The following is a 26,604-nucleotide window of genomic DNA, read 5'->3' on the forward strand; positions in this document are numbered from 1 at the left end:
GACATTGATATTGTGGTCTTCAAATGTATGAAAACACAAAGAACTCGGGATCTTGAGAAAATGAAGCACTCAACTGGATGTTTTTCCTCCTCTTGGAAATATGCATAAAATCAGTAGCATACTTCAGTGGAAATAATCCTTCTAAGCAGAATTGTTACCAACCACAACTGAAAAAGCAAGAGTCACTTTGGCAACTGAGGTAGAAACACACTTGGGGAACATTAAAAAATAAACTAAGGTTTTCAATCATGTTACAGGCTCCAGAGTCCAGACATGTAAAACCATACTGGCAACTGGGATTGTGCATCTTGAAGTTCTATCTCACCCATGGAAAACACTCTAGTTTATATGTCCAACCCTCTCAACCCCAGAAAAAACTTTAAAAGGAAAAATACACATCAATATGGAGATGATGCTGGAATGTTTCACGACCCTAAAATACAGTAAGAACCTTAATAGACCATGGAAATATGATACATCTCAAAAGGTGTAAAATTAATAGACTGGGAGAGAGTTGGGAAAGGGGCAGGGGCTTTGGTCAGACATTCTAGGTGTAGCTCTTTGGTGGGGTGATAAAAAGTAAAAGAGCTCCAAAGTCCAAACTGGCTCAGACATACTTTTGCATAGGTTACATGGTACCAATAGCTTTGCTAGTATTGTTCTTCTCTTGATACACACTTGCATAAATCATCAAGAGTTAAGACTTTGACACGAAATTCTACTTCAAAGAGCTCTGCATGTACTGGTTTCACTCACAACTGGGAAACATGATTAGTTTCATTTAGGAAGAGACAGCCGAAGATATAGTTGTAGAAATCTTTTCCTTTAACAGTTTCTCCTCCACCACCAAGAGCTTCAGTATCGTATTTGACTGCCCTACCACAGTCAGGGCAGTAGGTAATCTGCATCCAAAAAGATATGCATCTGGCTTTAGAGTTCATTGCAGATTGAGCTTAACGAGAGGGTCATTTACTGTCTCACTAAGATGACAATGACACAGAAAAATAGCAAGCAACAATATCCATAACCATATTTACAAAAGCAAAGATGATCAGTGACAAAGTCATGCTTTGAGCAGTTACAGTTCAGAAACTACCAAAATCGGAAAATGCTATAATAGAGGTAATTTGCTGTCATACCTCCAATAATTTAGGCTGAAAATGGCAATCAAGCATGACATCAACCCCATACATCGCCCTAGATTTGCTATGATGCATTTCTGGATGCACAACAGCAGCTGCTTCAAAAGCTGATTTAATCATACTTCTAATCCTTGAATGGATATCCAGCCAGTTAACTGCAACAAAGACAAGAGAGTGAGACTAGTAATTAAATCAGTGTCCTGCTAAATCCACATCAGACAGACAGGAGGAAATCGACGTATTAAAAAATACCCTCACCCTCATGTTCCTTCTCAAATTCTTTCACAAAATCTGGTGTATTCATATGGTTCAACCTGCCTCTGTAGTTCTAGAGGAGAATATTACGTTAAATGTCAAGAACCGAGTCAAGGAATGAAATCATGCAATTACATCATACTCAAATTAATTATGGAGCTGTGAAATCAACAAATAGTGGAGACAAGTAATCAGTACTTACCATAACAGTGAAATGAGTCTCGTATTCATCAAAGCTATGTTTCTCCAAAGTGTATGTGTTATTTGCCAATCTTACCTGAACGGAAAATAGAAACACAATTAGCGAGAGACGAGAAAACAGTTTCTAGAAAGGCATTTTATATGTACAACATAAAGTATTATCATAGTGAAACAGTTCTCTTTCCAACTTCTCGAACACTAAGACAACACCTACACCAATGAAATATGCACATACCCAGAAAACTTCTGCAAGGAAGATCTCCAGGGGATTCATACTGCGAACCAAAACAATATAGCGGAGATCAAATTTTCTCCCTTTAAATAGAGCAGGATGCTCAATGTACTTCTGACCGATTTTTGGGCCAGTTTCCATGAGACGGATAATAGCAGATAAATTGCTAGTTATTGTCGTATCAATAGTTCTTGCCATGTTCCATGGCTTCAAGATCCACAAATTGTCTAGTTTTTCTCTTTCACGTTGGTGAAAATCTCCAATAAGTTGAGTTAGCTGTGTCTCAAGATTATAAGTAGGCTGAAGCCATTCGACCAATCCATGAGCCTGTTAAGAAAGTGGACTAAATTTAGCATCAGCATTCTGCATAAAGAACAAGTGCTAAACCACTGAATATAAAAACATGAAATCTATGATGACCTTCTGAATAGTTTCCGCTAAATGATGTTTCATAACCAGGCAAGCCTCAAATGGAAATTGATTTATATACTGTTCATCATTTAGTCCTGCTGCCTTCTTTCTCTCCTCATCTATCTGCATGCTTGTCCATATAATGTCTGCATCTTTGGGCTCAGTTGCTATAAACACCACCAGTAATGTGAAGTTAATACATGTAGAGTCTTGAGCCAATAAAATGTTCATAAAAGTGCACTCAAACCACCAGTACACACTTTCTTGACTGTAAGCAATATGAGAGTGCATGAACATTAACGACCTAGTCCAGACAGTGAAAACGACACAGAAACAGTCAACAATCTAATAAAAAGGAAATACAGTGGCATCAGAATAAAGACATACTGATAACAAACTCAGGACGAGTCAGATATTCTTCCACTGGAGGTATGTCCGTGTACACGCGTAAAGCACTTCCATCACCAAGACGCAGGCTATTTGTAACTGATGACCCCTGTACTGGGCTGACAAATTTGTTTGATTGCAACTTGTTCTTGTATTTTTCATATTCCTGAAGAATAATGGAAACCAAATTTCATGTTGAGCATCTATATCCAGTTACCAAGATGAACAATCAAATCTGAATAAGTAAATACATACTTTGAGAAAATAGTTTTTTGGTGTATGGAACCAAGCAGTTAGGCGAGCAGATCGCTGCTTCTCTTCCCCAATACCAAATAGATAATCACGAGTGCACTCATCACCTTCTCGAACATCGTCAATCGGCCAAAGAATTGAGTAACTAAAATCATTTAAAAATTAGTGAAGTTTCATAAATATATGGAAGTTAGCAAAGTTAAGTTTAAACGCATAATAACTTCATCAGAGAAGCAGAAGAAGGGCGTATGCCAACTATGTTTTAATTCCCTCATCAGGCTTTCATTGGAAAAGGACCTTCAGCCTTCGGCCATAGAGGAGACTATGAGAAGGATAATATTCCAATATTCCCTTGAGTAGGATATGTTTGTTTTCCAAAATGGATCTTATTTACAGGCTAAGGTTTTCCCAAGGAGAGTTACTTAGCAACAAACTTTTTCCTCAGATCCACCTACTTTAATTGGAACAAAGGAAAAATAAGTGATACCACATGGTGTTTATTGATCTAGAGAAGGCGTATGACAAGGTCCCTAGGGACGTTCTTTGGAGATGCCTAGAGGTGAAAGGTGTGCCGGTAGCTTATATTAGGGCGATAAAGGATTTGTATGATGGAGCTAAGACTAGGGTTAGGACTGTGGGAGGTGACTCAGACCCTTTTCTGGTGGTTATGGGGTTACACCAAGGATCTGCGCTCAGCCCGTTCTTATTTGCCCTGGTGATGGACGCACTGACACACCATATTCAAGGGGAGGTGCCGTGGTGTATGTTGTTCGCCGGTGATATAATTCTAATTGATGAGACGAGAGGCGATGTTAATGAGAGACTGAAGGTATGGAGGCAGGTCCTGGAGTCTAAAGGTTTCAAGTTGAGTAGGATCAAGATGGAATATTTAGAGTGCAAGTTCAGCTATGTGTTGGGGGAAGCGGACGTGGAGGTGAGGCTTGACTCGCAAGTCATCCCTAAGAGATAGAGTTTCAAGTACCTAGGGTCAATTATCCAGGGAGATGGGGAGATCGACGGGGATGTCACGCACCGCATCGGGGTGGGATGGATGAAATGGAGGTTAGCGTCTGAAGTACCAAAGAAGGTGCCACTGAAACTTAAAGGTAAGTTCTATATAGCGGTGGTTAGACCGGTCATGCTGTATGGGCTGAGTGTTGGCCAGTCAAGAATTCTTATATCCAAAAGATGAAAGTAGCCGAAATGAGGATGTTGAGATGAATGTGCGGGCACACTAGGCTAGATAAGATTAGGAATGAAGATATTCGGGAGAGGGTGGGCGTGGCTCCCATGGACGACAAGATGCGGGAAGCGAGGCTTAGATGGTTCGGGCACGTGCGGAGGAGGAGCCTAGATGCCCCGGTTAGGAGGTGTGAACGGTTGGCTTTGACAGGTACGAGGAGAGTTAGAGGGCGGCCTAAGAAGTATTGGGGCGAAGTGATCAGGCAAGACATGGCACAGCTTCAGATTTCCGAGGACATGGCCCTAGATAGAGAGGTGTGGAGGTTGAGCATTAGGGTTGTAGGTTAGGGGGTAGTAGAGCATTTTTTCCTCGCTGTTCCGGCTAGTCTGATAGTGTTTTGTCTAGGACTGCTAGCGGTTTTTGTTTCATCACACTATTTTTATTATTTTTTTCAATTTTTATTATTACCATAATTATTGTCCTTCCACTTATTTGTTGTCTCTTACGATGTTGATATTATTTGTCTGGTTTCTATTGTTGTTACAGATCTTTAGTCTCTGAGCCGAGGGTCTCCCAAAAAACAGCCTCTCTACCTCTCCGGGGTAGGGGTAAGATCTAAGTACACTCTACCATCCCCAGACCCCACTAGTGGGATTATTACTGGGTTATTGTTGTTGTTGAAAAATAAGTGCAGTGGCGGAGCCAGAATTTTCGTTAAGGAGTATCAAAATATATAAAAGTAAACATACCAGGAAATTAAGGGGAGTCAATACATAGTATATATACATATAATTTATTTTTTTACCTAGCTACACATTGGAATTGCGCGGTGTCATTTGACACCCCTTCCTATAAGGTGGCTCCGCCACTGAATAAGTGATACGTTATTTGCTGTTTAAACAAAAAAGCATAACCAACATTTTGGATAGGTATCTGTTCACAAAAGTATAATAAAAAAGGATATACAATCTGAGCACTTTAGAGATTTATTCACAAAAAGGGCAAAACCTGAAGCCTGGGTACAAGAGGTATACGCAGCTACAAATCCCAAGTAGTCATCTAAACAAGGAATTTCTTGTGTACTCCAATATATACAAAAAGTCATTTACAAAAGAAGAACATCCAAATATGTAAGCAAGAATGCAGGTAGTTTAAGAAGAGAACCTCAAAGCTGATGCCAAATTGCCCTCCGGCATGTAGAGAAAAGGAGATACTCTAAAGTTTGGCTTGTCGCTGTGGCGCAAAGCAGAACCAAGTTCATCCATTACATACCTATGAGCACAAACAAACATGTTGATAAGAGGATAATACGCATATAAGCTTGAGTTCAGAAAACATTGTTAAGAATCACAAAAGCATTGTATCATATCATTATAGTCCAGCAACTTTGGCACAATCAAGTTGAAAGACTTCTTAGTTGCAATAGCAACTCTCACCAATTTAGTCAAAGAGTCAAGTTAAACATTTTACAAAATAGACAGAGGGATTCTGATCACATTGACATTTTTTAAATTCCAATTGCTAAAAGTCCAATAGTCTAACTTTACACAACTAGAATTCCTCCAACTTCAGCTCACAGAAAAATGTGCAATTTTTTTTAGATCCTGTAGAGTCTGTAGATGCAATCTTCAGAACCAAGCAAGAGAAAACAAGAAGCCCAAAGCTTCAAGATGCTGAGAATGCCTATTAAACCGAACTATTCATATTGCTTAGAGCAGATGTGTAAGGGAAGAAGGACACCACATGGAGATAACTTTGAGGATAATCAAATGAAATGGTAAATTTCTAGCTTGCATACCATACAGAGGTTTCATCAATCTTTTCTTCATCTGCAAGTCTATATGTCATCAAGTACAACCACATAGCATTTATGACACGATCTTCTAGAGGGTCTCCGGCAGCCCACTCAGGAAGACGTGGTTGCAACATTGAATCGACCACAGACTTCCCAGACTCCAATATTTTGGATGTGTTTACTCCATTTAGGAGAGAAAGATTAGGCAGGGCTTCAACAATTTCAGCAGCGCTTTCTCCTAAAGGCCCAGGAATATCAACCTGTTCCATAGTTTATATAAAAATCATTATGTGCTCACACTAAAGCAGCAGTAGTTAAAAGAGGTACCTCCAGAGAATCCAAGCAACTGAATCCTTTAAGAAGCTGCAATAAATCGCTAAGAGAATTCTGGTCCAATGGATTTCCACGCAGATTTATGTAAGAAAGAGATGGGATCTCATCAGGATTAAATGCCTGAGAAAACCAAGCAGCATAAACAGGAAAATATTAGAAGGATAGAGGAGCAACCAATACATCGATAAAAGACAGCCATAGTTTCACATTATCTCAAAGAATCTTACTATTCTTGGGGGGGGGGGGGGGGGGGAGGAGAGAGAATTTCATGATAAATTCAAAGCACCTTTATTTGGAAAGGTAAACGTAGTAATAGGCCTCACCTTGTTTATCAGATTGTGAATAGACCTGTTACTAAGGTCTAGAGATGTCACACTCTCCAAAGGATGATCTCTTTGATGGGCAAAGCCTGCATTTTCTTTGTCATAGATTCCACCACAAAATCCTAATGCCCACTCTCCATACTTAGATGTGAACTTTGAGTTGCAAATTTCCAAACCAGGGCAACCCTGAATGATTGCAGTCTCTGAATTACTATCCAAAGAAGGAAGAAGCATCAAATACTGCTCAAGCTTGCCAATAAGGAAATTGCTAACCGAGCATCAATTACTATTCCAAAAAAAACTCACTGCTTCATTGGACCTAGTTACTGAGCTCTTGGTAACTTACCTACGCTCCAAAATTGGATTATTGTTCAGCCAGAGAGCTTTAAGATTTTTGAGTCGGGTAACTTCCTTGGCAACAATCTCAACATCCTTCAGATTGTTGCTGCACAGGCTCAGTGCCAGTAAATTCTGATGCAAGAAAATTTAAAATTAAGAAATATAAGTAAAATAAAGCACCAAGTCAACATTGTTAAAAAGTGTGACAACAAACATAGTGAAAAGCCAAGACCCCACTTGTTGGAACTCACTGGGTTTGTTGTTGTTGTAACAAACATAGTGAAAAGCACCAATGCACTAGAGGTGACTCATTGCATACATTTTTTGCCCCTATAAGATAGCTAGAAGTTGAAGCTTCTAACACACTAATTTAAAAGATCTTCCATTATATGCATAATAAAAATTTCATAAAGAAATCTAGGCTAGCTATTATGTACAAGAAACCGCAGCTTGCATCTCTCATGCGTAGGGAAGGTGGGAAGAATCCTAACGCAAAGTAAGGCCATTAAAAGGGAACTACTTCTCCACGGATAAAACTCATGCTATCACAGGCACATATAAGCAAGCTTGCACAAGAACAGGGTTTGCAATTCCAAGTCCCGAGGAGCTACTTTGTTCCTATTTCTTTTTAGTTTCTAATTGATCAGGTTGATATCATAATTTAGAGCTATAAGGGAAACGTACAGGAAATTTATTAGGCAAATCAAGAGATAGAAGCATGTCATCATCAATGTCAAGTTCCTCAAGCTCCAACCACCTCGTAGCATCATCCCCGCCTTCTTTTATTTCTCTCTGAACTATTTCCACGGCACTCAGTTTAATACTATCCTCTTCGCCTGCACTGCCATCTACATCACCTGCTTCCTCAGCTGCACTATCTACACACATTAATGCAGCCATTCTTTCTGCTAAACCTGGAACTTCATACAACTGCATTATGAAATTTAAAGAAAAATACAAAAATTAATTGCAAATAACTGAAAGCATCGCCAATGAAATAACATCTACTTCATCACCAATTTTCCAGGATTAATTTAACACATGCTCACTAAATTTACTTGTTCTATCAGTAAAGTCATAAACCTATTTTTTGTCTCAGTAAAATCACAAAATTTTAATTTCTCCTGTTGTATCAGTAAAGTTGGAAAAAAAAAAAGTTGTATCAGTAAAGTTGAAAAAAAAAAGTTGTATCAGTAAAGTCACAAAACTATTTTTTGCATCCCAAAAAATTGTTGTCCGTCACATTAAAGCCACTGAACTTTACTTGTAACAGTAAAATTACAAACTATTTTTTGTTACATTAAAGTCACTGAACTTTACCCTGTTAAATGTAATGTACATAGTGTTTACGTATGTTTATCACTTCATTTTCATGTATTTGATTTATGTAATGTATACATATGCGTAAATTACTCCATTTTTAGAGAGAAAACAGTTTTAAAAACCTGCTTATAAGCATCGGGGAGACGAAAAGTCCAAGCGTGATCAACAAGGAAAAGATTAGAGTGCTTAGGCATGAAATCGGAAGTGAAAAGTAGCCTCCTTTGGCGGCCATCTTCGAGCGGCTCAATTTGGAAAAAGTGACCGCCGTCGAAAGTGTCGGAGGAGAGCTTCTGAAAGAGAAGCTTGTGGAGTGACTGAGGGATTCCGGCGGCCGCTAGGAGTACACCGTGGACTTTAACAAAGTCGTCGTAGGATTGGATTCTGCTCATTTCTGCTGAGTTTTGAGGGAAAAGCTCACTCGCTAACTCTGTGGACAACGGAAAAAGGGTTTACAGGGTTTTAGATGGTAAGGCGCTGTTTGGGGGTTCGTCTTATTCCTCCCGATAAAATGACAAAAATACCCACCTATGTTTGAGAGTAGGTTAAATTTTTGTTCCTTAAATATATTCTTGCGCACTTTTGATCCTTGTCTCTGTCATTATATTTAACTAACTTTACTATTGCGAAGATTGTGGGAATATAAATATTTTTATTAAAACACCAGAAAAATTCTATCAAATTCAACAAACTGTAATATCAAAAGCAACATCAAACACCATAAATAGCAAAATATGAAAATCTAATTTTTAAAGTACATGTACCCATTAAATTGGAAAGTACTTATCCCAAAGTTTTTATACTCAAGATTTGAACTTGAGCCATCTCACAAAATGTGAAATATTTTATTCATTTCACAATAATTTTTTGTGATTATATTATTATAGTAGTCTTATGTTATTTAATATTGTATTTGTTTGACCAAAAAGTGTAAATCTTTGATAAAACTAATTAATTTTATATAAAAAAAGATTAAACCTTGTTAATAATAATATCTTCAGATTTATAACTAGTCAACTCAAATAAAATCGGACAATGTTGGTAGAATATTGTGTACATTTAATGTTTCAAGATGATTAGTGATGGAAGAATATCAAGCAATAAATAAGAATAAATGGCATTAACGTAAATAAGGAGAATGATTCACCAAATATTAAATGAGGTGGATGATTACTCCTTCTGACAGTGATGAGTGATAGACAAGTGTAATAATATTGGAACTATTCTCGGATCTGATGGAAAAGTGTGGAATAATAGATAATCGAATCTTCTTAGAAAAGTATTGTTTGTATCTTTCCTAGAGATAAAGTCTTCTGCTCAAAAAGTGCTCTTATCAGAGAATGTTTTTTCCTTTTTCCCCTATCTCTTTTTCTATTTATATGGGACATACTTCAATCAACCCTAAAAGTACAAATACAGAGAATATTCCACTTAAATATCCTATTACAAAAACTAGCCATTAGCACTGCCATTGATACTCGACCTCGGCCGTTATTGATTGCTCGGCTACGAGCCATGTTATCTACTAGTCGACCTCGGCCACATCGCTTTCCATAATAACGCTCCATGTTAAATCCCACAAAGGCAGATTTTGACCTATACAGTTAGTCCATCCGCTTATTGATGTCGACCCTAGGCGACCTCGATGAGCAGACTCTGTTAGTTATGGTTGAGAAGTTTTTGGCGAGCAGGTCGAGTAGTAGCGTTTCGGACGGGAAAGAAATGTGGCCTTCCGTGAGCTGCAACCTAGGGTCACATCGTTTCAGAATGACGTCATGTCATCATGCGTCATTATTATGCATTTCCCCGATACATTATATCGTTTCCCACGCCTCTGTCGTTTCGATTCTTGAGCTGGGTAACGACGATTTGCTTTCTCGATATTAATGCTCGAACTCTTATAAATAGGGATACACAATCCTTTGATTCACTCTTTGCATTTTAAAAATCAGACCTTTATATCTTCTTCTTCTTCCTTACTCATTTAGACTCCCTCTTTTCTTGATCTAACTTCATATTCTTTCTTTCACTGATTTTGATGACTCCTGCTACTCTTGACTCTTCTGCGTTTACATCTCCTCTATTCACAAACAAAAATGGTTAACGTGTCTTCCAGTTCTGGGGGGTACCTGACCCTGTTCCTTTGGCAGTGCGCATGCCTCCCCATGATGATGGGGCTGCCATTATTGCAGAAGATGAAAGCTTTCCTATGGTGAAGGAATTAATTCCCCGTAATGAGAAGGCTAGAACTGACTTCTCAAAGCTGCCCAAGGACGACCTGAGGCCGTGGAGTCTGAGATGGATGCTGCTGCCCTTGCTAATTTCAGGGCGAAGTTCAAAATTCCAGCCCACATCGATCTAGTCTCATCTGGTAGTAATGTGGTGCAGATTTATTGCCTCGGGTATGCGTATTCTACGTGGGCTACTATTTTCCCTTTCTCCCATTGGCGGAGGAATTTTGCCGCTACTACAACGTCTGCCCGACTCAGCTTTCTCCTTATATATACAAGCTCATTTGTATGCTGATGAAGTATGCAGAATTGGCTGGCCATAGGATCTCTTTTCGCCACCTGATGCACCTCTTCGCGCCGAGTTTCCATAGGGGGACGATGTTGCACCTTCGTCACCGTGGAGGCAAAAGCTTGGTAGTGAAGATGGACGATAAAGCAAATCGTCGATTCTGGTTTAATTACTTCTACGTCAAGACTGAGGACGTGGTGGCAAATGCAAATGGATTTCTTGAGGCGTGAAATTATGCCCCTAAATATTTTTATTAAGTGCTCATTTTGCTCGTTTTAGTCGTAGCCTAATCATTCTGTCTTTTCCTCGTTCAGCCGAGACCGAGCCTCCTCTTTTGGTTGCGGATATTTACGATTGGGTTAGCCGGGTCTTGCCTCACACAGTGGGGATTCCTGAGTGGCCGTCCTTTTTCAAGAAGTTTGTGCCCAAGCTTTCAACGATCGGTGAGTCCGTCCGTCCGTACTCATACATATAGTGATCTTTTATATATGTCGCCCTGACCTTGTGGTCACATGTTCATTATGACTTTAAGTAAGAGTTGACGTTCTAATCTCTTTTGTAGGTCGAGAGTCTTCGAGGAGGCAGAAAGATCCTGCTCTGACATTCCGTAAGAGGAAAACTGTTTTTGTTCCTGCTGCTGCGGTGAGGCTTGCTCGGTCATCGACTACTGCAGCGGGTGTTTCTACTTACCCTCTACGTCATCTAATTGACGAGGACGATGAGGAAGGATCGTCGCCGAATAACGATAATTTTCTTCCCCGCAAGAGGCGACCTGTCAACATCGGCAAGAGAGTTGTCCGCGTGGGGAGTTCCATGATGGAGGATTTTGTCGTCAGAGAAACGACAATCATAGACCTCGGAGATGATGCCGAGCAGCTGCCCACAATTTCGCCGTCGTCGGGGACCGAGGGATATACGTTGCTCTCTGAGGCCGAAACAGGATTTGAAGGGCCGTCGGCGCGAGTCCCTGACGCCTTACAAGGGGGTGAGCCATCGACCTCGTTACCAGCCGAGGATCCTTCCTCTCGGGTTGATACAAATGGCAAAAGTGTAGCCGAAGAGGATTATGAGACAGGCTCCGACATGGACGTCGAGGAGGTTAGGATGATGGAGGAAGGACTCACCCGGCTCGAGGTGAGATTGGAGGGGACCATGCGGACTATTGAGATCCCTCTAGACCGGGATCTATTAGTTAATACGGAGGACGTGGTCCCTTCTCTTGGTCTACTTTGTTCTGATGTGGAGGGTAAGACCCTCGAGAAACTGAAGGATTCCACTTTGTCGATGAGCATAGTGGGCATTGCTTTTAGGGTAAGTTTGGTATTCCATTTCTATATTCATTTTTCATGTCGAATCTAGCTTTGTTCATACTCGTTATGGCTTTCTTTTCAGACCGTGATCTTGGAGATTGAAAGTTCCCGTCAAGATGAGAGGTGTAAGGTCATCTTCCACAAGATAGAGTGGAAATATCGCGGGTATCGTGAAAAGCACCGCGAGCTTTGCCGGCGGCTTGGTGGAAGTAGCAACTTCTGGGCTCTCCGAAAACTAATTGGTGAAGGTCATCAGAAAATGTAGCGAGCTCGAAGAGGCGTTGAAGGACAAAGAAGAGGAGCTCGATGTGAGCAGGGGGGTCGAGGCTCAATGCGCCGACCTTCAGGCCCAAGTCGTCTCATTGCGTGCCGAGCTGGAGGAGTGTCAACTTCGAGTGGCCGCTTTGAGTAGCGAGGTCACCGAGAAGGTGGAGGGTTTGGAGAAGGCGGGGTTGGCCCAGTTATCAGATGCGCATAAAGTGGAAGCTTTAGAGAACACGATCTACGTTCTCCGTTCTGAACGGGATTACGCTTTGGAGATGACTAGACTCATAGAGGAGAGGCTTGATGAACGGATATGGGAGTTAGAAAAATAGGTCGCAGTCCTTGGTGATCGAGTTGTTGCCCTCGAGGCCGAAAAGGCACAGTTACTGGCTCAGCCATCCTTATCCCGCACTTTTGATTTTCCTGATGTTCCTCCGGATTTGTACGAGGAATGGATTCACGTTGAGGGGCAGCTGGATATATTCAGGGATCTGATGGGAAATGGGGATGTTTCAAAAGCCGACTTAGAGAATGCACGTGTTAAGACACGTAAAGCTCGGTTTGCTTGTGGTTATGACCCCGCTTAAAAACCGATTGTATCGGGAAAAGTGTTGTTCATGGTGGTAAGCGAGGGGGGATTGAGTGAAGGGACATCTATCTGCCTAGGAAAACAGATGTCATCGTAAAGTTTTATAGACCTAAAGAACTTTATCTACTAAGTTGATACTTGGTAGTATTACGGTTGGTTAACTACTCATGTTCTGTCACCCAAAGTTCTTCCAGCTAACTGAAAATTTCATTTCCATAAATAGTATGCTGCATTTATGTACTTTTACTCGTAGAAACATCTTTTTCAGATATCCTTTTTGCTTTGTGCTTTGTTGGCAGAGGGAGTGCTAAACGTAAATGTTGTTTTGAATTTGGTTAATTGTTCGAGTGTTCTGTTCAGAATTTGCAATGCTAAAACCACTCCTCACTGTTTCTTTAAGACAGTGAGATCCTTTAGGTTTCCAAATTGTTTCAGCTTTAATTAGTAATCCCATTTCTCACCTAATCACTTCTTTTTTTTTTTTCTTTTTTTTTTAACTGACCCTTTTTTATGATTAGTAAGATCCAATGGAAACTGGAGGAGGCCTAGCTGCCGCTCTTTAGACATCAACGAGCCAAGTTGTTTCTTTTCTTAACCTCTTAGGCCTATTTGAGTAACTGCCATAGCATAGTTGCAAGTGGTAGTAGTCATGCACTGTTTCATGGGGTTGCGGAGAGCAATTGGGTGCTTAATATATACACTTGAATTGTTGAGTATTTCAAGTTTATTTTTTGGCCCAATGTATTCAAGTTTGATCTACATAATACTGTATCTCACTGAATTGCAGTAAACTAAGCATAGGCAGGAACAAAAAGGAGTGAGCAGCGCGTAAAATGGATATGTGGTCAACCATGGTGGGTTGTATAGCCAACGGCATACTTCATAATGTGTGCGTTCCTAGAGCTGACATCTTTGTGAAGTGATGATCATGTTGAAAATGCCAACTTATCTCAAATCCTGCTCTGTAGATTATTATTTTCTGCATTCTTTAGTTTCAATGGATAAAACTGGATCAGTAAAAAAAAGTTTTTCAATCTTCAGTTTTTGTACACAGTGCTTCTTTAGGCAATGCGGAAAATGTTCAAAGTAACCTCACTTGAAATGAAGGCTCTTTTGGACCGCGGAAGATTTTCTTGACTTAAATCATTGATTTGCCCAAAAAAATTACAAAATTATTAGACTCCCTCTACAGGCCGAAGGGTGATATTTGGGATAGCTAAAGTACACTAGTTAGAAGAAAGTGGTGTGGTGTAGGCTTCACATTTGAAGCCAAAAGGCACATAATTGATAGAGCAATGCAAATAACAACATACACAGTGTAATCCCACATTGTGGGGTCTGGGGAGGGTAAAGTGTACTCAGAACTTACCCTACCTTATGAAAATAGAAAGACTGTTTTCGAAAGACCCTCGGCTCAAGAAAATAATTCTCTAACTGATTTGAACAATTGATAGAGCAATGCAAGACAGTAATTTTGTGTTCAAAATTTGAAATTCATTCATGTCTTTTTGTCTCTATATTGGATAAGATGTCCTAAAATCATAATGATTGTGTCCTTGAGGGGATATCCTAATCATGATAAAACATGTTTATCTAGTACTCCCTCCGGTTTACAATAAGTGACCATTTTATTTTTGACACACTCATTAAGTAAATACGAACTCCTAGAGAAAAAAAGATGTATTCACTAAATTAACCTTAATTAATTGTTACCTTGACACATTCAAATATGTAAATAAAGGCAAATTTTGGAAAAATAAAATCAATTCCTTCTTGATTACTTAAGTGAACATTTATTTTGGACCAAAATAAAAAGGTAAAATGGTCAGGACGGGAGGGAGTAGTACCTTGTAGATTGTAGCAAGTCATTTAATAAATTAATCTGAATTATGAGGCTTGAATCATCTCATGGGCCCTTTAATCAACCTCCTTGACATTAACAACAACAACAACAACAACATCCCAGTAAAATCCCACTAATGGGGTCTGGGGAGGGTAGTGTGTACGCAGACTTTACCCCTACCCCGACGGGGTAGAGAGGCTGTTTCCAAAAGACCCTCGGCTCAAAAAGAAACAAAAATACAAAAGGACAAAAGGAGACAATATTAGTATCACAACAATAATCATATGACATTAAAAGCCACGAAATTCACAGAAATCTAAACGCTTTTTTAACGTTTACAAAACCTCAAAACGCTCACTTTTTCAAAACCAGAAGGAGGGAACTCCGAACTCAAACGTTGAAACATCAATCTAGACAAAAATGTGGGGTCTGTCCAAATTTAGCCGTTAAATGTTATAATGCCAGTATGTCACATATCTCCTCAACGGCCATATTCTCTATATATAGAAACTTCAACATTTCTACCTTCATCACCAAATATTATCACAATCCAAGTAGAAAAAACAAATACACTATTCATTTTCAGAAATGACTTCTTCAAAGCTTAGGCATTCTTGTTCCTTCCCAATTGTACTGCTTTCTTTTCTAAATTTCATTCTCTTCATTCTTTCTGCAGCTTCTGTAGCTCCAATAGTTGTACTCAAAACACCACCAACTTCACTTGGTTGGGCTTTTCTCATGGTTTCTGCCATTTCACTTCTTTCTTGTTTCATTGGTTTCTACTCTCAGCTAACTCATTGTTGCTTCATAACACACATATCCCTTCTCTTGGCGTCGTGCATTGGCCAATTACTCGGCATTTTGGCTTTGTTCACTAAAGAAAAATCGAGTCTTTCGATGCTGAAATCACCAAGAGACCCTAGAGAAGCAAAAGTTTTGGTGAGATTGGAATGTGGGGTTCTAATGGCCATGTTTGTAATGCAATTGGGAGTGTTGGTTTTGACATGTGCAGTGCAGAGTTGTTGGGTGAGAGATTATGAAGGTTTAGAAGCAGAGAGAGAGGCATGGTCAAGGAAGAGGAATCAGAGGATTGCTAAAGTTCAAGAAGAGTCAATGGCAAATGCAAACAAGATTTCTGAAATGAAAGCTAAGGAGTTGGATGAGAAGATTAAGAACAAGTATGGACAGTGGGTTAAAACTGATTTTGAAGGCTAAAATTCAAAGAGAGACAGATTAAGAAGGTTCTAAGAGGGTATTTATATATGCATTTGTGAGGTGTAGTACTTGTTATGATGATGTTATTGAGTCACTATAGGGTGGCTATTTGGAATTTGTGGATTGATTTTATTTGTGTAAAGCCTTGTTACATCTTCCTTTGTCTTGATGCAGAATGTTCCATTTAATTCAGTCACTTATACTAGCCAATTTCCAGTCTCTAATAAGTTCAAAATTCTTTAATTTCTGGGTGTTCTTTTTATTCTTTCTATTTTTCAATTTTAGACGTTGGTGGAGCCTTGACGTATCTGGTAAAGTTGATGCCATGTGACCAAGAGGCCATGGGTTCGAGCCGTGGAAACAACCGCTTGCAGAAATATAGGGTAAGACTGCGCCCGCGCATAGTGGGAACTTAGTGCACCAGACTGCCTTTTTTTAGACGTTGGTGGAGCAGGCTAGGAGGACGGGAGAAGCCCAAATAATATGCTTATAATGACTTTCCAGCCATGTATGTAATTGCCCAAATAATATGCTTATTTGGACGGGAGAAGCCCAAATAATATGCTTATAATGACTTTCCAGCACATGATCAATACAGAAGATATACACTGAATTGCATATTGTTACAGACCATAGAATAAACCATGCATGAGCTTGACAAAATGGTTAGGAAGAACCAGAAATTATCTATTCATTACTTTTAGAAAGTACAGCAAAGAGGTGATAATTAACTACAGCAACAGAAACTTTCTTTATACCGTGCAGTTAAGCATAAAAATTGATTTTAAAGAATGAAATTGTACACTTGGCTATACTTGGAATATTGAAAAATATGTGTCAATACAACGAATAGTGGACCAACACATGTTTACAAGAAATGGATATAGCAAGTACAATCTTTTCCATTCTTCCCACCTGAGCTAATATTCCATGGATAACCATCAAATTTGCCCAATCTTCAGAGGCATAGTTGGAGAGCGTAGTACAATTATGCTACGTAAGGAAGGATGGCTTGTTCCTGAAAGGGAATCTATAGATTATCTCATAATTGGTTGGACATAGGTGCAATGATTTACTTCACCAGCGAGGTCTCTGGTTCAAGTCCAGGATGGCCAAGCCGCAAAAGCATTCTTCAATGGACTGTAACAGATAATAATAATACTCTATGCTTAAAGAACAACAAGAGACTTAAAATGCTGCTTGCTTGTGCTTCAGTTGAACACCATGTTCACGCAGTGGAACTGTCGAGAAGTTTGAAATCCTTGACCCAGACAAAAATGTGTGTATCCGTTGATTTATCTCAACTGAACTCTTGCCAGGAATCTTTTCCGCTTCCATTTCTTCCAACAAAAACTTCAATCTTGCTACTTCCTCCCACCTCCCAGCTTCAGCATAGATATTTTTCATGAGTATGTAGAAAGGAACTGTCTGGGGATTTAAATCAAGTAGTCGATCTGCTACAGATTCTGCCAGCTCAAGATTGCCATGAATTTTGCAAGCACCAAGCAAAGCTCCCCAAACATCTGCATCAGGCTCAATAGGCATGTTCTCTACAAATTCATAAGCCTCAAAAAGTTGGCCTGCTCGACCTAGAAGATCCACCATACAAGCACATTGCTCCACACCTGGCACTATCGAGTATTCTGTTGTCATGCTCTCAAAGTGCTTCCTCCCTTCCTCTACAAGACCTGAATGCCGACAAGCTGTCAATACAGCAGTGAAGGTGAGGCTATTAGGTTGGATTCCTTCTTTTTTCATCCTTGAAAAGAACTCAAGAGCATCTTTCCCATGACCATGAGAAGCACAAGCTCCTATAATTGATGTCCAGGAAACCACGCTTCTACAAGGCAACCTGTCAAAAACATCTCTAGCCAATTCTATACTCCCACATTTTGCATACATATCAATAAGTGCATTTGTGATTGGAATATTGCATTCCAAACCTTTGCTTTTGACAAGGTCATGAATCCATTTTCCAGTACCAAGTGCCCCCAATCTGGCACAAGCCGAAATAACAGTAACCAATGTAATATAATCAAATTTTACCCCTTCATCTAGCATTCTCTGAAATAGCTTAATTGTAGCAGAACCAGCATCATTTTGCTCATAAACAGCAATTATTGTATTCCATGAAACCAGATTATGCTCCTTCATTTCAAACAAAGACCACGCGACGTCAACAAGTCCACACTTCCCATAGAATGCAATCAAAGCGTTAACTAGTGCAACGTCTGTTTCCACTCCTAACTTAATACTATAGCCATGAATCAACATTCCCATATCCAAACTCTCCAACCGTGCACAGGCGGGAAGTACACTCACCAAAGTAATAGCATTAGGCAAAGTACCCGAATTGACCATTTTGAGAAAATGTCCTAATCCCTTCTCCGGAATTCCATTTTGCACATACCCTGCAATCGTAGCAGTCCAAGAAACTATATTCCTCACTCTCATTTGATCAAACACCAACTCTGAATCCAAAGTCTCCCCACTCTGCGCGTACAGAGTAATCAAACAACTCTGTACAAACACATCAGATTCAAATCCATGTTTAATAATGTTACAATGTACTTCTCTACCTTCTCTCAAAGCGGATAACACCGAGCAAGACCGAAGCACAAAAGGGAATGTATAGTTATCAGGTAAAAAACCCTGTAAATGCATGTCTTTGTACAGGATTATAGCTTCTTGACAAGGACCCAGATTGGAATATCCCCGAATTACGGTATTCCAAGCAAACACATCTCTTTGAGGCATTTGGTCGAACAGCTTCCGGGCGTAGTCCATCGTGGGCGATAAAAAACAAGCCAAAGATACAAGTTTGGTACATACTGGGAGGTTGGTGAGGTAACCAGTTGTCAAAGCAAGAGCGTGTAACCGTTTGAGGGCTGCGAGGGAATGACATGAATTCAAAAGGTAGCTGAAAGGAAGGAATGGATGGTTGGCAATGGCATAAGTAGGCGAGTCAAATGGTAGGGTGAAGAGGGGCTCAAGCTTCCTGAGTAATGTCCTTAGCGAATTGGCTGACATGAAAAGAAGAAAGTTGTCATAATTGTACAAACATATGGACTATGCTCTCAATTTGGAGATTTAGCGGATCGGAGTAAACTAAAAATCAACGATTTTCATAAATACCAAGTATAACTTTGCTTACTATTTAAACCATATTAAAATTTATTTTTTCACTTTAAAACCCTTAAACTATAAGGGGTCGTTTGATTAGTTATGATGTGATTAATTATGTTAGGATTAGTTATACTAGGATTAGTTATGCTGAGATTTATTATCTTGGTATTATTTCTTATTGACTGTTTGGTATGTTGTATTAATCCTGAGATTATCAATTTTATTACTTTATCCTGGGATAACTTATCCTGGAATTATTATTCCATCCTTTGACAGATATAAGTTACCCAGATACTATTTTTAATCATGGGACTTATCCCAAGACCACTAATTAAACAAGGGATAAGGCAATATTAAATTTTTACCCAGAATTATTTTTGCTTATCCATCATTACGAAATGACCCCTAAGTATACATTATATATGAGGATAAATTTTAAATGAGTGTGATTAAACTGTTGTATTACTATTTGTGCATTAATCTATACCACATTCAATAGAATAGTTTAGGGAGGATTATGTGTATAGGCCAAAATCCACCCTAAGTATATTTAGCGTAATATGACATTAATGAAAGAGTCGATCGAGGTCACCCAAGAAGCAACAAAGTCATTGGCCGAAGTGTCGACATGAGCCGTAGTCGAGATGTCGACAAGAGCCGTAACCGAGATGTCAACAAGGGTCGAGGTCGAGGTTGAATATTGATGATAGGAGTTGTAACGACTAGTTTGTCAGGATAGGATATTAAAAGGGAATATTCTAGTGGATATTCTCTGCACTTGTACTATTAGGGTTTCTTAGAAAAATATCCCATATATATAGAAAGAATAGACAATGATACGGGAATGTAATATTCATCTGATAAGAACACTTTTCAGAAGAAGATTCTTTCTCTCTTGTGAAAATACAAAGATTACCTTTTGATAAAGATTCTTTCTCATATCATTCCACACTTTTCCATCAGATCCGAGGATTATTTAAACAAATCTTGGATCTTTCTGTCACTCATCATTGTCAGGAGTAACATTCGTCCAATCCATATATTATTGAGTGGATCACTCTCTCTATTTATTTAAATACTATTTATTGCTGGTTACACCATCCATTATTGCTCATACTTTAAGAATATTTTACACTTATTGTCATCAATCATTTATGAGATATGTCTCTCTTTCCCACACGTTTTCAAGATTTGCATTTAGAGTTATTATCCTTAACTAGATTTAACCCATTATTACATAAATTTAATAGTTTAGCCAAAAGTTATACTTTTTGGTCAAACAATTTGGTGCCGCCTGTGGGGATCTTCTAGCTAAGTCTTTTAGTTTCTTCTAGATCTACAATCGATACTGGTTATTGACGTAAAAAAAACAAGAACCTTTTTTTCTCTGCATGCATAGATCTAATATGGCAGGTAACAGAGAATAAAGAACGAGAATAATGAGTGACCTCCCAAACCAACCTCATGAACATTATCCACAAAAGCTCTGAAGCAGTGGACGAGGACACAACGCACAATGCCTCTGCTAGGCGAGGTGAATCACCCTTCCCCACTGCAGCATCACAAAATCTCTTAGTAAGACAGCCTCCACATCTGTGGGAGAGGAGGCACCATGTGTGTAAGGCCCCGTAAAATTTTTGCAAAAGAAAATAATATTTTGTGGTGCCGAATTGGTTTTACGTGTTGAGTATTATAGAAATTCTTCTCGGTGAGCTTGCGAGCCGCGGCTCGGACTTTTTGGGTTGAACAATGCACTGAAAAGTAAAGAAATTTTTTTGGCGGAAAAGTACATTTCTACGGTCCATTATGCGATCATAGAATCACTATGCGGACCGCATAATGGCCGCAGAGTGAGGCAGTTAATTGGGTCAGTTGGAAGTAGTTATGCGGTCGACTATGCGACAGCGTAACATTTATGCGGACCACATAGTGACCGCAGACTCAGGCAGATTTTTGGTCATTTTGGACACCAATTATGCGACCGATATGCGGTCCACATAAACATTATACTGTCGCATATGCGACCGCAGAACCTGTTCCGGAGCTTCATTTTTGGGATTTTAAAACCCGACCCTACTTCGTTAAATATACGTTTTGGGCCTTTTTGAGATATAATGTGATATTTTAGAGTGAGAGAGAGTGCCCTAGAGTGAGAAGGTGTTCTTCAAAAAATTGTTCTTCAATTCTTGCTCAAGTTTTGGAAGATTAAGAAGGCAAGCTCACTAGGTCTTCATCCTAGAGGTAAGATTCTACACCCTAAACCCTAATTTCGAAATCATCTGAAAATGGTTAATTAGCAAGATAATTTTTAGGCATAAGAGTTGATTATTTTATATGCATGTGATATCAAGGGGTGTAGGAAGATTGTTGAATTAAGCATGGTAAAGATTGGGTTGTGGGATGATGGAATTCTCCATAAAAGGACCTTGAAACCTTGTGCACACCTAGTGTTTGATAAAATGCTCAAATGAGCTAGAAACATGATCATCTTCCTAATTTTGATTTAATTTGTTATATTTCTAAAATAGATTGAAGTTGCTAAGAATTCCGAAACGTTTTAGAGTTTAAGGAATCTCAATTGAGGTATATTGGCTAAACGCTTCTCTTAGAATTGAATCCCACGATATTCATGTAAATTATGTAAATCCCGAGTGATTCATTATGAAATTGGCTATTCCGAGTAAGATTGGGTTGAAAGATATATGTTCAACAAGCATCCCAAATGCTCTATTCATGTTATGTTACCAATTGAGGATGTGTTAAAATATGGGCTATGCATTAATAATGTTTCGACTTTAAGTCAAGTTCAAATGAAGGCTATTATGCCAAATTTTGTGAAATATCTCTATGTGCATTAGACTCTAAATTGCTCACATGTGTACTACACACTTTGATTTGAATTGTGTTTGTTGTTGATGATGAGGATGATATTTGAAATTGATAAGGTGAGCATGAAATACTGAATATGGCCAGCGTGCCAAGAATGATCTTATAATTATGGCCACTAGTGCCAATGAAATAAAAAGATGTGAAAGTATTATAAAATGCGATGATTGATATAAAAAGGTTGATGTCTCAAATAAGACAGCCTAGCTGATCGGGTCGTGATCAGACACCATGTCGCACACATGGTGGTGATTGTGCTGGAAATTATAATTGAAATTGTGATTGTGGTCGATGTCCCTAATGGATAGCCTAGCCGATCGGGTCGTGATCGGACTCCGTGTTAAAGACGGTGGTATTGATATTGAGAGTAATTGTGGTTGATGTCTCTAATGAGATAGCCTAGCCGATCGGGTCATGATCGAACTCCGTACTGAGAATACGGTGGTACTGGTATTGTGGACAATGGTATATCGATACTAAAAATCTCCCAATGTGAGATATGGAAATTAATTTGAACACTGTCTTGATCCTAAATTGAGGTTTGATGTTAATTAAGGCTTTCATTGATATTATGATAATCTTGTTTGTATTATTTGTCATTCTATTGAGAGCGTGTTTAGTTATGCATACTAGTGCTATACGACAATACTAACGTCCCTTTTGCCGGGGGATCTGCATCTTTCAATGGATGCAGGTGGTTCCACAACAGGAGATATTGGTCAGTGATAGCAGTGCACCTTCTTCCCAGCTGACTTGGTGAGCCCCACTTCATTCCGGGGTCGTGAATCTTTTGTACTTTATGTATTCTCTTTGAGGTATAGCCGGGGCTTTGTTGCCGGCATTATCATTGTACTCTTCTTTATCTATAGAGGCTCCGTAGACATAATGTGGATTGTGTATTGGTGCTGGGAAAGACAAACTATGCTATGTTGTGGTTGTATTACTTGTCCATTTGAGACTTTAAAAATGATAAAACTTATGGTAAGAAATTGGTAATTGCATACATGACCACTTTATTGTTTAATTAAGGAAAACATATATTATCTTTATTCATGAATGAGTTTGGGTAGAAGGAATCTAACAGGCTTGCTCGGCCGGGTTCACTTGGTTGAGCGCCGGTCGCGCTCCTCGATTTTGGGGCGTGACAAACTTGATATCAGAGCCTAAGGTTTTAAAGTATCCTAGGATGTCTCGGAGCCATGTCTAGTAGAGTTCTAATTATCGGTGTGTTGTCGACCACATCTATAATTAGGATGCTAGATGGACATTTAGGAATAATACCATTCTTTCATGTTCTTGATCGTGCGATAAAGCTGGTTGTAAGATTGTTCCTCCTTTAACTCATGCGTTGCTCTAATTTTCAGTACATGACACCTAAGAAGAAGGCAAGAACTGGCCAAAGAGCCAATGTCACTCCAGGAGTGACAGTTGACCCTATAATTGATGATGCGGGTGAGCACCCGAGGAGTGAGAATATTCCTCCAGTTACTATACTGCCTGACTCTACTACAACTAATCAGACCGCACCTGTCCCTACACCTACAGAAGGTGCAACAGTTCCTCCAACTGATATACTAATTCCACCTCCAGTTCCAGCTCTCGATTCTGGTGTTTCTAATGTTGATATTAGGGGATCCATACAGATGTTGGCTCAAATAGTGGCATCCTAGGCCCAGAGATCAAATGTTGCACCCACTTCTTCCAGTCAGCCAGGGTATTCTACTAGTTCCAGGGTGAACAGGTTTCTCCAGTTGGATCCTCCAGTATTCACAGGTACTAACCCAGAGGAAGATCCCCAGGACTTCATTGATGAGATGCACAAGACTCTTCGAGTTATGCATGCTACTGAGACAGAGGCAGTGGAATTGGCCTCCTACCGCCTGAAAAAGGTGGCATATTCTTGGTTTGAACTATGGGAGGAGTCCCGTGAAGCAGGGAGCCTCCGGCGAGATGGGGTGAGTTTGCTGATGCCTTCATTGATCATTTCTTGCCTGCTGAGACTAAGGCAGCCCATGCTGCTGAGTTTGAGAACTTGAGGCAAGATAGCCTGAGTGTGTGGGATTACCATATGAGATTCTCGTACCTGTCTAAGTATGCTATTTACATGCTGCCCACTATGGAGGCTAGAGTGCGTCAATTTGTACATGGCCTTAGTCCCTTGGTAATTAATGAGGCTGCTACAGCTGCCTTGAATTCTGATATGAACTATGAAAAGATGGTGGCATTCGCTCAAGCCACAGAGACCCACAAATTAAGGAACAGAATGGAGCGAGAGGGTAGTAGTAAGGCCCGGTCTACGGGCAACTTTAGTGGTTCTTCTGGTGGCGGCAGGTCAGCCTTCAGAGGAGGGTCGTCAGAGCCATCACAGTCCTTTGCTCAGTCTTCGGCTAGTGCACCGCCATCAGGGCCCAGTCAGCAGCAACAATGAAGCCGTTTCAGGCCCAGTCAAGGCAACAAGGGCTCACATCAGCAGGGTCGTCATGGTGGTAGATTCCAGCAGCGGATGAGGCCCCCATGCCCTAGGTGTGGAAATATGCACCTAGGAATATGCTACATAGACTTACCCATATGCTACGGATGCGGATTGAGGGGTCATATTCAGAGGGATTGTCGTTCGTCCCGCCAGGGTGCGGGCAGAGGCACGGTACAACCAGCCAGTTCTGCAGATACTACATCCACAACACCTCCTCTAGCTCGAGGCACTCCAACACCTGCAGGGCACGGTGCAGCTAGGGGTGGAGCACAGAGTTCGGGAGGATCCGACCGTTTCTATGCTATGAGAGGTCGCCAGAATTCAAAGGCTTCTCCAGATGTTGTTACGGGTATATTGACTGTCCAATCTCATGATGTATATGCTCTTATTGATCCCGGTTCCACTTTGTCATATGTCACACCTTATGTTGCTATGTAATTGGGGATAGAACCAGAACAACTTTATGAGCTGTTTTCTGTATCTACTCCGGTTGGTGAGTCTATTTTGGCCGCGCGGGTTTATAGGGATTGTGTTGTCACGTTGTGTGGTAGGGACACCGTGGCCGATCTTATTGAATTGAGAATGGTCGATTTTGATGTGATAATGGGGATGGATTGGCTTTATTCATGTTTTGCCAAGCTTGATTGCCGAACCAGAACTGTTAGCTTCGAATTTCCAAATGAGCCAGTTATTGAGTGGAAGGGTGATGATGTGATGCCAAAGGGTAGGTTTATTTCCTACCTTAAGGCCACAAAGATGATCAACAAGGGATGTATTTACCATTTGATCCGGGCTACGGACACCGATGCTGAGGCACCTACACTTGAGTCCGTGCCTGTTGTGAATGAATTTTCGGGAGTATTTCCGGATGAACTCCCTGGGATCCCACCAGACAGGGAAATTGATTTTGGGATTGATGTGATGCCAGACACGCATCCTATATCTATTCCACCCTACAGAATGGCACTAGCAGAATTGAAGGAGCTAAAGGAACAATTGAGAGATTTGTTAGAAAAGGGTTTTATCCGGCCAAGTGTGTCGCCTTGGGGCGCACCGGTCCTTTTTGTAAGAAAGAAAGATGGGTCGTTGAGAATGTGTATTGACTATCGGTAGCTTAATAAGGTCACAATCAAGAATAAGTACCCACTACCAAGGATAAATGACATGTTTGATCAATTGCAAGGTGCCAGGTACTTCTCCAAAATTGATTTACGATCCGGGTATCACCAATTGAAGATCATAGAGTGGGATATTCCGAAAACAGCTTTTAGAACCCGATATGGGCACTTTGAATTTTTGGTGATGTCTTTTGGGCTAACAAATGCCCCAGCAGCCTTTATGGATCTTATGAATCGAGTTTTTAAGCCATTCCTCGACTCTTTTGTGATAGTGTTTATTGACGATATTCTTGTATATTCACGAAGTCGAGAAGACCATGCCGATCATCTCAAGGTAGTTCTGGAAACCCTACATCAGCACGAGTTATATGCAAAGTTTTCAAAGTGTGAATTTTGGCTTGAATCAGTCATATTCTTGGGTTATGTAGTTTCTAGTGAGGGAATTAAGGTTGATCCTCAGAAAATTTCAGCTGTGAAGAATTGGCCGATGCCTACAACTCCAACAGAGATTCACAGTTTCTTAGGCCTAGCTGGATATTACAGAAAGTTTGTGGAGGGGTTTTCTACTCTTGCCTCTCCATTGACTAAATTGACGCAGAAGGCAATTAAGTTTCAATGGTCAGATGCTTGTGAAAAGAGTTTCCAGGAATTGAAAGCAAGATTGACTACGGCGCCGGTGTTGACTCTACCAGAGGGTATAGATGGATTTGTGGTATATTGTGATGCTTCAAGAATCGGGCTTGGGTGTGTATTAATGCTATATGGGAAGGTGATAGCTTATGCTTCTAGGCAACTAAAGAATCATGAGAAGAACTATCCAACACATGATTTAGAACTTGCGGCAGTGGTATCTGCATTGAAAATTTGGCGTCATTATTTATATGGGGTCCATGTTGATATATTCAAGGACCATAAGAGCCTTCAATATATTTTCAAGCAGAAGGAATTGTATCTGAGGCAGAGAAGATGGCTTGAGTTACTCAATGACTACAACATTGATATCCTATATCATCCGTGAAAGGCCAATGTTGTGGTTGATGCTCTTAGCCGGAAATCTATGGGTAGTTTGGCTCACTTGGAGGCATAT

The 26,604-nt window shown here is 40.0% G+C and overlaps 3 protein-coding genes across 3 annotated transcripts; 1 reads left to right on the forward strand and 2 right to left on the reverse strand.

Moving 5' to 3' along the window:
* Positions 1 to 200: 200 nt before the first annotated feature.
* On the reverse strand, positions 201 to 8,660 carry LOC107823207 (uncharacterized). Its single transcript, XM_016649808.2, has 15 exons — positions 8,299 to 8,660; positions 7,538 to 7,783; positions 6,861 to 6,985; positions 6,515 to 6,725; positions 6,186 to 6,311; positions 5,862 to 6,118; positions 5,228 to 5,335; positions 2,884 to 3,025; positions 2,629 to 2,794; positions 2,251 to 2,408; positions 1,834 to 2,157; positions 1,600 to 1,674; positions 1,401 to 1,470; positions 1,140 to 1,297; positions 201 to 902 (listed from the first exon to the last, which is right to left on the reverse strand). Exons 1-15 carry the CDS (start codon positions 8,563 to 8,565, stop codon positions 753 to 755), a joined length of 2,583 nt encoding a protein of 860 aa, XP_016505294.1. The 5' UTR covers positions 8,566 to 8,660; the 3' UTR covers positions 201 to 752.
* A 6,547-nt stretch (positions 8,661 to 15,207) lies between these two features.
* LOC107823211 (uncharacterized) lies at positions 15,208 to 16,124 on the forward strand. The gene has a single exon (XM_016649813.2). The coding sequence runs from the start codon at positions 15,288 to 15,290 to the stop codon at positions 15,912 to 15,914; it is 627 nt and encodes a 208-aa protein (XP_016505299.1). The 5' UTR covers positions 15,208 to 15,287; the 3' UTR covers positions 15,915 to 16,124.
* Positions 16,125 to 16,670: 546 nt separating this feature from the next.
* On the reverse strand, positions 16,671 to 19,047 carry LOC107823206 (pentatricopeptide repeat-containing protein At1g11290, chloroplastic-like). The gene has a single exon (XM_016649807.2). It carries the CDS (start codon positions 18,942 to 18,944, stop codon positions 17,103 to 17,105), a length of 1,842 nt encoding a protein of 613 aa, XP_016505293.1. The 5' UTR covers positions 18,945 to 19,047; the 3' UTR covers positions 16,671 to 17,102.
* Between the last annotated feature and the right edge of the window lie 7,557 nt (positions 19,048 to 26,604).

The sequence above is a fragment of the Nicotiana tabacum genome, chromosome 2 (genome assembly GCF_000715075.1).
Source record: "Nicotiana tabacum cultivar K326 chromosome 2, ASM71507v2, whole genome shotgun sequence".
NCBI lineage: Eukaryota > Viridiplantae > Streptophyta > Magnoliopsida > Solanales > Solanaceae > Nicotiana > Nicotiana tabacum.

Bases quoted from the DNA above. Each gene is read 5' to 3' on its own strand.
- LOC107823207 (XM_016649808.2), bottom strand. From the start codon at position 8,565: ATGAGCAGAATCCAATCCTACGACGACTTTGTTAAAGTCCACGGTGTA. The intron at 1,675-1,833 runs GTATGTGCATAT...TTTTCCGTTCAG, and splicing joins TCCTTGCAGAAGTTTTCTGG to GTAAGATTGGCAAATAACAC. The intron at 1,298-1,400 runs GTGAGGGTATTT...TCTTTGTTGCAG, and splicing joins ATTTGAGAAGGAACATGAGG to TTAACTGGCTGGATATCCAT.
- LOC107823206 (XM_016649807.2), bottom strand. From the start codon at position 18,944: ATGTCAGCCAATTCGCTAAGGACATTACTCAGGAAGCTTGAGCCCCTC.
- LOC107823211 (XM_016649813.2), top strand. From the start codon at position 15,288: ATGACTTCTTCAAAGCTTAGGCATTCTTGTTCCTTCCCAATTGTACTG.